Genomic DNA, 10,905 nt, shown 5'->3' on the forward strand with positions numbered 1-10,905 from the left:
CACCAGCCACAGCTGCCTACGTTCTAAATTGTCTGGATTCCAGGATCATAAATTGTAGTATATTTACACTGCGTTGGTTCTGTTGACTTCCATAGCAATGTTATGGCCATTTTGCTCACAGGTCAAGAGATCAAAATACAATTTAAGCATGTTTTTTTTCTTTTCGTCCTAAAATAAACATTTTTCTAAATTTTTCTTGGGATAAAGTATCTTCAGTGACTAAAAATGTCTTCCATCAGCTATTCTATCTCTATAATTGCTTCACACTTTGCTGGTGCCCTGGATTAGCACATGAAATGTCAGACCTTGTTTTAAGAAATGCCAAGCCACCCTTGTCAGAATCCACCAGAAAGTATTGAGATGATTGGAAATGGCCAAAAATAGAGCGGATGAATTCCCTGGTGCTTCTTTATTGCCAGTCGTCCCTTTAGTTTTGGAAAGTGGTGAGTGATGTCAGGCAAAACTCCAGGTCAAATAAGCTCTTAGAATTTGCCCCAACCTCGATCTTGTGATTTGACTGGAGAAGCCACATTAAAAAATGGTAAAAGAGTTGGTGTGAGGAAATAAGAAGAAACAACTTCCTTATATGGTTGCAATAGCTTCCTCATCACCACTTGTTCTTGCTTGCAAAAGACAGCTGAAGCTCAATTGGTAACCTATGCTTTCTCCTTGACCAGAAGATCATATGGCTCTGTGTGTGTGTGTGTATGTTCAAATATGGTAAAAGTGCTCTTGCACATGGCAAAATTGCCCCTGGCTCCTAGGTGGTGTGGGGGTATTTTAAGACCTCCCCTTCTTTTAAAAAATGTGAGGCTGCTGGGTGGCACTGGAAGCCACAGAGACAAATGTATGGGGCAGCTGTAAGGCCAGACTTTCCCCATCCCTGTTCTATGTTAAGCCCATAGGTGGGATACAGACCGCCCAAAAAGGGCAGTCTGCCGCTGCCTCCATTTCTGCCGGCGGGAAGCCTCAGCCTCAAAACCGTGAGGCTTCCCAGTGGCGGAAAAGGAAGCTGCAAAGAGCAGCTTCTTTTTGCGGTGTGCAAGTGATGCGCGCACTCGCAACGCCACCAGGGCACCGTGATGTGCGGATGGTAGGCGTCCGTTATATCAAAATGGCATTGCCCATGTGAATAGGGCGCTGCTGTTTTGTACGTACTCCGTACATACTAGGGTTGCGGGCATCTAAAAGAGATGCCTCCACGCAACCCTAGTATGTACGGAGTATGTACTTGGGTGCCCGTCTGTTCAGGGCCATAGTTTTCTTTTCTTTGAATTTTATTTGTTCTTCCAGATAATCTTCAACTATCAGTGTTTTAATATAGTAGGTAATTTGTTTCAAAAAAAAATCAATTTTTCCCTTAGATTTTAATTCATGTAACTTCATGTTGTGAGCTGCCTTGGGCCCCTTTCAAGAGAAAGGCAGCCTATAAATAATAAAATAATTTTGTTCCTCAGATAAAACTCCCATCTTTTTTCTTAGTGAAAGTGCATCAATGTTAAGACAAGTTAAATGCCACAAAACCAAATGTCATGCTCTTTCATGGTTTCATTTATTTCAACAAGTCTTGTAAAAGAAATGTGTACACTCTTCCATAGTCTCTGGTTCAAATACAATATTTGATTGATTTCTCTTTTTTTTTCTACAGGGAGTCACATACTTCTTGTAAGATATTCTTTGATTAGGGGAAAACTTGAGACTAAGCAAATCTTGTACATCAGACACCTGAGAATATGAAGTTCCTATAGGTTTCTCAGCTTTACATCACCTGTAGATGAGGCTTGGTGTTGACATTTCCATGGAGCAGGGAGACGAAAGGAGCGTGGATAGTGAAAAATACAGTTGGCCTGCTGTATCCATGGATTCAACTATCTATGGATTCAACTATCCACAGTTTGAAAATATTCAAAAAATATAAATTCCCCAAATCAAACCTTGACTTTTCTGTTTTACATAAGGGACACCATTTGACTACACCATTGTATTTAATGGGACTTGAGCATCCACAGATTTTGATACCCACAGGGGCTCCTGGAACAAAACCCCAGTGGATAACAAGGGCCCACTGTATAGGAATGTGCTAAAGGATCCCCCTCATATATGTCTAGCCAGTGTTTTAGGAGAAATCAGTCACACCTGGGGGACCCCACCCACCCCTGGAAATTTGATACTGATAAGAAGGGGAGGTATATGGATACTGCTGTTCCAACCTATTGGGAATCCTGATTGTCTAAGAGGGAAGATTCTGAACGGGGGTATGGATACAGCCATTTCTTAGGGGAAATGCAGAAAACGCAGTTTCTTGGGAGAGGTACATGGCATGGGCAGCAGACATGATAGCAGAGTCCTTGTTTTTCTCTGCACCTACATGAACGTGAAGTTACAGGCACCCCATTAGAGCAACGTAGGAAGTGAAGTATCTCCTGTATGTTCCTCAGCAGTTAATTCTTTTATGCCACCAGAAAACTCAGACTCAGAGCTCACAGTTGTTGACTATGTGAAGGTGGAGGAGTGAGCTGGACAAGGATAGAGAAGCCACATTCAGGTGTTCTTGTCATTTGTAATTGTCTAACTTGCACACACACAAGGAAGTGGGGCAATGTGGTCCTTTTTAGCCTCCGATGACTATGGAAATAAATTTGTATGTCTGTGTCTGCATAGGGAAGGATTGTGTCCATAACCTTTTGCCATCAGAACAAATAATAATTAAAGTGTCAAATATATTCCTGTTCCCACCCATGCAGTTCTGTTTTCAGCTACAGCTCTTGAAAATCTCCAGATCTACTACTAACAAGCTGCTTGGCAATATACCATTGTGAATAATTTCCTATGCTTAAAATAGATGTCCCCCCCCCCTTCTCTTTGTATTTATACCTTGACTTTCAGACAAAAAGGTGTTTAAGGCATGTAACAATAATAAAAGAACATATTAAAAAGCAAAAACTTAACTAAAAGTACCATTTCATGCATTTTGCTGCATCAGTACATTTCACCATTACTGACATTTGCTGTATGACAGACTTTCTGGTTAGACTTCAAAGATATAGCCATGTTAGTCTGTAGAATCAGTATGTAGAGATCTTGTAGCACCTTTGATACTAACTGAAATAAAGATGTTGGCAGCATGAGCTTTCGTAGACCTACTTCCTCAGATGCATATACAGTATATGTATCTGAGGAAGGAGACTGAAGTCTACGAAAGCTCATGCTGCCAACGTCTTTATTTCAGTTAGGGGGAAAACAGACCGGCAAAATGCAGCATCTTCCCGACAACTTGGAGGCATGGTGTACGCATGACGCACACCCCAAGACACTAGGAATATGCTGTGTAGTCATCCCACTGCCCACGCAGCGGCAGTTTTTTGGCACTCTGGCAGCATGATGTTTAGATACTGCATGCCACTGGAGCTCCAAAAAAAAATGCCACCACTGCTTCTTTTTGCACCGGAAAAATGCTGGGTTGGGGGCATGGTGTGGGGTTGGTGTGGCACAATGGCGTTTGGCTCCATGCTAGCCCCAATCCAGCATTTTTGGGCCATCTGTTTCAGCTCCTTGTCTCAAAGATGCTACAAGATACTTTCTGGTCAGACATTCACTTAAAAAACAAGAACACCCCAACACATTGTATTTATAGAGTTTGTAAGTTGACTACAAAGTCAGTATAAAATATAGAGACTCAAGGCCAACAGTGATACATGACAAGGAAAGGAACCACACTAGCATCTTCTTCTGAAACCTCCAGAGGGCCCACTGAAGGTCCTGGATGTTGCCTTTTCATTGTGCATTCAGCCCTAGGAAGATATCTGGAGGCTTCTCTGCTCTTCACCAATCAATCAGTAAATGGCATCTGTGTGTGTGGGTGCGCATGTGTATGGACTGGGAGGATGTGTTGGAGTTCTGCCTGTGCGGAGCTTTACTATATGTCCCCCAGTCCAGGACCTTGTCCTTTATTGGTCTTTATTGTATTCTTTTTAACTGATGATAGTTGGCTGGTGTAGAAATAAGTAGGATGCTTGAAGAATCTTTTCTTTCTGATAGGAACCAAACTTGTCTGCACCTTTCAGCTGAATAAGCAGATTCAGCACTGGCATTTGCATTTTGTAACTTTCTGAATTTTGCAATATATTTCTTGGCTCATAAATGTACAGCAATGCATATAATAGTATGTATGTTAGGACAAAATATCCTAACATTCTAATATCCAATGTAAGTGTTGAAGATCCACACTTAGAAAAATAAATAAATTTAGAAAGGTTTATTTTGTAAGTAAATACATTGTAGAATATACATTTAAGCAATTTATTCCTATAAAATGTCATGATAGTGAAATACAGCATTTAAAAAATTAGGACAGGAAATTATTTTAGTGCTTTTGAAGATGTGTATTATATATAATGAGTGTTATTTTCTAGTTACATTTCAATTAATTTACAAAGAGGATTTCTAGAGGCATCTTGAACAGATTTTTTCAAGTTGCATGATTGTTTCTCCAGTACTAACCCCTCATTACTTAAAAAGGCAGGAAAAGCAACAGAAAGGAATGAGTAATATGACAAGTATCAAACAAATTACTGACCATTATATTAAATATAATGAATTACTTTGGGCTTTGTAATGAGTTACTGTATGCATTACTTTCAGAAAATAATTTCCCAGGCTGTGGGCAGAACAAAGCATGCGTGGTTCATATGTGTATGTACCTTCATGTTGCCTGCCAACATATGGTGACCCCATGAATTTCTGAGTGTTTTCTTAGGCAAGGAATCCTCAGAGGTGGTTTTACCCCTTACTTCTTCTGAAATATAGCCTACAGCACCTGGTATTTATTGGCAGTCTCACATCCAAGTGCTAACCAGGGCTGACCCTGTTTAGCTTCCAAGATCAGGCAGGTTCTGGTGCCTTAAACTTTAGCGTATAGTTTCCCTGAAACAGCCATTCCCAGCCTTCCATATCTGTTGAACTACAACACCAATCATAACTAACCAGCTAAGTCCGTCTTTTGTTTCCAGCTCCACTGATCCATGGATTGGAGTCAAATTGTTAGTAAAGCTAATTGTGTTTGAATCATGACCTACCTTTGGTTTCTTCCTCTACTTTGCAGTATTCTGGATTTCATACTGAGAGATCTGAGTCTGACCATGAGAGCCAATGGGGTGGAAGCCCATTGACTGACACTGCATCTCCACAGTTAATGGATCCCTCGGAAAGACCAAACTCCCAGCATCATGATGCCTCCTGTGCCTATAGACAATACTCGGACCGCAGTGCTCTCTGCTATGGTTTTGCACTTGACCATTCCAGGCTAGCAGATGAGAGGCACTTCCACACTCAAGCCTGTGAAGGTGGCAGGTGTGAGGCTGGCCGATACTTTCTTGGTACACCCCAGTCTGGGAGAGAAGCATGGTGGGGTTCTCGTTCTGGCCTTCCCCTCACCAAGTCTTCTCCCGAGAGCAGAGAAACCTATGAAAACAGTATGCCTCACATAACCTCCATTCACAGGATACATGGTAAGTTGAAAAATGAAACAAAACAAAACTCACCAGAAAAGCAATTGTGGCACCAACAAGAAGCCCAAATTTTGCACAGCTATCGAGATTTTTCTTCCAGTTTAGTTATGAATCCTGCAGTGAGGTCAGGAGGCACCTCTTTTTGGCTGATTCCTTATGAACAAAGAAGGCTTGTAGTCCCATGTCAGAATGGAGATATAGTACCTCCTCTCCTGGCTATTTGAGATGGAGAAAACATACTTAGATGGTGCTTTCAGCAATCCTTTTTTATTAACCAGCTAAGTCTTTCTTTTGTTTCCAGACGCAAACTAATCTGCTGCATTTCACTTGACTTATTATTATTATTAAGCTTTATTTCTAAAGTGCTGTATATTTACACAGCACTGTACAGTACACACAATCAATTAAAATAGATAAAATAAACCTGCCTATGACATACATTCTACGAAAATAATTAAATATAATATTAATACATCTTAACATTCAAACAATAAAATATAGACTTCTTCCTGCCTTCTCTCTCTTCTTCTCCTTCTTCTGTTTCTCTCCCAGCCCCCCTCTTGACAGGCAGACATTTAAAACCGATCCAGAGTTGGAAAAGTGATTTAAAACAAAAACAAAAACAAAAAACTACAGCTTCCTGAAAGCCCCTAGTGGCCAGGTGTGCTGAATTACATTGCAAATTGTACTCCAAAAGGCCGCTTTTCAAAAATTCCATCCTAGCTGCTGTCACATAAAAACAGTTTGATACTACTTTAACTGCCATGGCTCAGTGCTCTGGAATTCTGGGAATTGTAGTTTTGTGAGACATTTCGCCTTCCCTGTCACAGTGCTCTGGTGCCACACCAAATTACAAATCCCAGAATTCCACAGCACTGAGCCATGGTAGTTAAAGTGGTGTCATACTGTATTATTTCTGTAGTGTGGCAGCAGAAAAATTCAGTCCATTTTTACAACCTTATTTGATGCAATGTACAAACAGAACAAAAACCTATTCCATTCCCTCTTGCTCCTTCCATCCCAGTTCTCACTGGTTTCTCCAGGTGAGCCCAAATCTTTGGGATTTGTACCTGTACTTGTCACCTGAAGTTATGAGTTGTACCTGTGCGTACCTAAATGATGTACCTCTTTTCCAGATCTATTCTCATGAGTTTCTGGAGCTAGCCATGACTTTTTAAACCCTGGGTAGGGTGTGGGTTATTTTTTCTTGTGTTCCAGGAATTTCTGATACAGGCAGGAGAAATTTCCTCCATCTGCATCCATTGACTCCATTCGTCCTGTGCTTCTGGGTGGAGGTGTGACCTTTGTCACAGATGTTGTCCTTCAACCTCCTTTCCCCCATTAAATGTCTGGTTGCCAGACTGATGTTGTTAAAATGTATAGCACTTTAGCCTTATAACACTTAAAAAAATTAAATGTGCAAGACATGTAGATATTGGGAGAGGAGCATAGGGAGGTAGGAGCTGAGTTGAGTTGAGAAGGAGATAGCAGGGGAATGGAAGGAAACTGCATCCACATCACACTTAACCACACCTCAAGAAGGAAACTCCTTGCCCCTGCATATGTAGGACATGACTGGAAGCAGGAACCAGAACAATGTTTTCTGTGTTCTGTCAAGAACAAGTTAATAGTGGATCTTACTTTCATATGACCCCTCCTCTCACTGATCAAGAAAAGAATTATTCAGTCTGATTTTACCCTTTGAGGTGGTATTATCCACTGGTGAAGGCTCTCTGTGTTTATTCTGGTTTTAAAGAGGTAATTTTCAGAAAAATCATTTTAACAGCCACATATGCACACACACGAACACATGTGTGTATCCTTGAAAGTAAATTAGGCTGAATTCAATGAGATTAGCAAATCTGTGCCTACAGATACTGAGAGTATGTTTCAAAGAAGCAATAATTTCTTTTTTCCATATAATTTTTATTGTTTAAGACATCTTGTTATTATCATATCATAGCATGTCAATATTATGTCATAACAACAACCATGTATAATCATTTTCATAATATTTTCATATACATTTCCATTTAACCCCTTCTTCCCCCTCCCACATTGGTCTTTTGCTAATCGTATTGGATTAAACCTCTTATCAGTACTCTTAATAGTTCTTCTCTCTGGACACCCCTTTTGCCTTGTTACCACCTCTTTCTAAAAACTACCTAGTGTGTTAGGTACCTTTCAAAGAAGTAATCATTTCTGTGCAAAACGCCCATTCCTTTCCTATTATTATAGAGCAAACTGGTGGGCAGGAAATAGCACTATGATGCTCGTGGACTACAACTCATGATCATCCAAGCTGTCATATCAGTATAAGAGCAATAATGGTGTCATTTCACTATGGCTGAAGTCACCAACATTGTAAACAATGGCAGGGAGAATACGTTAAGTAGCATTTTCTTCTGTTATGGATTGGATTGGATCCAGTCTTGGAGTCAACCCGTGACTTCAATGAGACTTTAAGTTAGTCTAACTTGAGCTCAATGGGTTGACTCTAAGATTGGATTGAGCTGAACTGAAATCCTATTGATTTTATTCGATCTGCTCTGAATCACTGTAGTCATCAGGATTTAGAAATCAAGTGGAACTGAAGAGTGACATATTAAATATAAACGTCACATATTGTTCAGCTAACACTGACTGTGAAGTTGATCATGCATGGACCTAGTAAGCAAACTGTTCCTGTTTGACTATGAATGCAAATATATGCATTCATTGTAGATATATGTTGCCTATATGCTTACCTCTTAGAAGAAGCAGTAGAAACAACATTTAATTAACTTTGGGAGAGAAACCATTTAACTTTTGTTTTTCTTTTGTGTGGACACCATATGTTCTCCACCACATATTCTCCACCTCATATCCATATATCTGGTTCTCTCACTGTGAATTTGTATAATATTTAGCATAATATGACCCTAATCTTACTTTGAACTACAAGCTACTCTTTGAAAAATATGTCCATCTGGAAGCCTTCTGCATTTCTAGATTTGTAACAGTAATATATAAAGAGGGGCAATGGAGTTTTCCTAGGAAAAGGCATGTAAGATGTACCTGTAATGTCTTCCATGGAAACCAGCTAAACAGCCTCCTTGAGTCCTAGTCTTGAGGCTGGACAAAGTATTAACACAATTAATAATAACTTTGTTTATATTTTGGTATATAAACTAACAACAACAACAACAACAACAACAATATAGATTACACAGATTGTGGTGGCCTTTGCTAACTGTGTGGTTCTGTGGACCTGCCTGTATGTTGAACCATTCCAAAGTATCCAAAATTGAAGCCTAGTATGCAAAATGCACATTCAGTCTCAACCACCCATTTCTAATGAAGCTTCTGGCATGGCATGCCTTAGCTAGTGTGGTGGCATGATAATGCTCAATTGCTCTGGGAAATGAATACTTTGCAAGCTTCCTTTTGCAAGTGCAAGGAAAGTTATCAACAGGCTGACAACAAGAGCACACAATGAATGCTGGAAAGAAATCTCAGGATCTAACAGACAATTAAGCTAAAGGAAGGATCAGAGATTCTGGGAGCTGAAGGGGGGGGGGGAAGTAGCATGACCAAGCTCTGTCCAGTTGTGCTTTCTGTTGAAAATGCAGTATAATGAACTGGTGACCCAAAGCAGCCAAAGATAGCCAAGGCACAGTATGTGTTGGAACTTGCCGTGGTTGGAGAAGTGAGTAACCTCTTATTGTGTTCCAGTGGAGGGGCATTAAATGCTGAATATTTTGCTGTACTCAGCCTGTAGCCAGTATTGACTGTTAATCTCCTTTGTTCTATTCATCTTCTAGGAAGAGGTCACTGGGATGAAGAAAGTGTTGTTAGTTCCCCAGACCCTGGTTCTGCTAGTGAGTCAGGGGATCGCTACCATTCGGAGCAGTATCAGGGCAGCAGCCCACATGAGCCCAGCAAAATTGAAACTCTCATCAGAGCAACTCAGCAGATGATTAAAGAAGAGGAAAACAGGCTGCAGTTACGAAAATCAACTTCTGATCAGCTGGTTTCCCTTAATGGAGCAGGAAAGAAACACTCGGTTTGTTTTGCAAACTACCACCAGGTACAACAGTTAAGAGGAGATGTCTGTAGGGCTCCCAGTGTCTCCAACGCCACATCCCCCTGTGAACACACACAGCAACGAGAGGGGAAGATGCTGAGCCCGCATGAGAATGACTACGACAACAGCCCCACAAGCCTCTCTAGAATAAGCAGCCCCAATTCTGACCGCATTTCTAAATCAGGATTGATCCTGGCAAAAGACTATCTTCATTCTGAAGTGTCACCTCATCAAACTCCAGGAGAGAGTAACCCCACAGGTTCCCCAAACTATTACAGTTCCCATAAGCAGTACTTTGACAAGCATGCTTACACATTGACGGGCTATGCTCTGGAGCACCTTTATGATAGCGAAACTATTAGAAACTATTCTTTGGGTTGTAATGGATCCCACTTTGATGTGACTTCTCACCTAAGGATGCAGCAAGATCCAGCACAGGGACACAAGGGGACGTCTGTTATAATAACCAATGGAAGCTGATGAGTCTTTCCTTCAAACATTTTTTTTTGTTTTTCTTTAAAAATATGTTTATGCTAGAAAATAACCTTTGAAGTAATAACAGCAGGCATACATCTTTCAGCAACCTTGTTACCAGCAGTTGATAAACTACAATGCACTGGGGGGGGGGGCAGAGGGAAGCTTGTAAGTTATTGAGGAGTTCTTGGTTTATCTAACTTCTTCCTGTTTAAATGATGCATTGGCATCAATGCTCCAGGAATACAAAGTTGAACCTAAGAGAAACCTGAAAGCTAGCAACCATGTTGTGGAGGAGATCTAAGCTGGGAGCCTCTGTAAGATGTCCAATGAGCAGATTGTAGCCACTGGGGGGAAAAAAGAAAAGAAAATGGAAGCAGAGGCCAGAAATTCTGGCCCAAGTAAACCAAACCCACTATGCACTCTTTACATGCAAAAAAAGGAGAGGGGAATGGGAAAAAGGTGAAATGCGTATTTTAAAAGGCAAAGCAAAATGGGTGTAACTTCATGTTTGTACAGTCCTTGCTTCGCAATTACTTTAAAGCATGGCTAGTCAAACGTTAGAATTCCAACATGTTTATCTGCTGGGATATTGACAATTATAGAGGTATTGTATGTGGAAGTATGTGTGCTGAGTAGAAAAACAGGAGTAGAAAGCAAATTGCTGGGTCAGGCCACATTGTAAGGGAAGAACAGGAAAGGGGGAATTTACTAGCCTGGCTTGAGTAATGTAAGAGTTGTAACCACATGGATTTAGACCAAAGGGCCACTTTGAATTGTGATCTGATTTGTGAATGACAATTATGGTCTGGAAAAGAACATAATCATAGGTAGTCAAGAAGCAGGTTGGCAGGGGCT

General features: G+C 40.7%; 1 protein-coding gene across 1 annotated transcript in view; it reads left to right on the forward strand.

Annotated features, from left to right (window-relative positions):
- SIM1 (SIM bHLH transcription factor 1) overlaps positions 1–10,053 on the forward strand; it is a 100,508-nt gene extending 90,455 nt beyond the window's left edge. Inside the window, exons 10-11 of the mRNA XM_089528527.1 lie at positions 5,102–5,507; positions 9,311–10,053. Coding sequence (XP_089384653.1) covers positions 5,102–5,507; positions 9,311–10,053 — 1,149 coding nt within the window. The remainder of the gene's footprint in view (positions 1–5,101; positions 5,508–9,310) is intronic.
- The last annotated feature ends 852 nt before the right edge of the window (positions 10,054–10,905 follow it).

This window comes from Sceloporus occidentalis, unplaced genomic scaffold, assembly GCF_023333645.1.
Source record: "Sceloporus occidentalis isolate IW3139 unplaced genomic scaffold, rSceOcc1.0.p SCAF_6, whole genome shotgun sequence".
Taxonomy (NCBI): domain Eukaryota; kingdom Metazoa; phylum Chordata; class Lepidosauria; order Squamata; family Phrynosomatidae; genus Sceloporus; species Sceloporus occidentalis.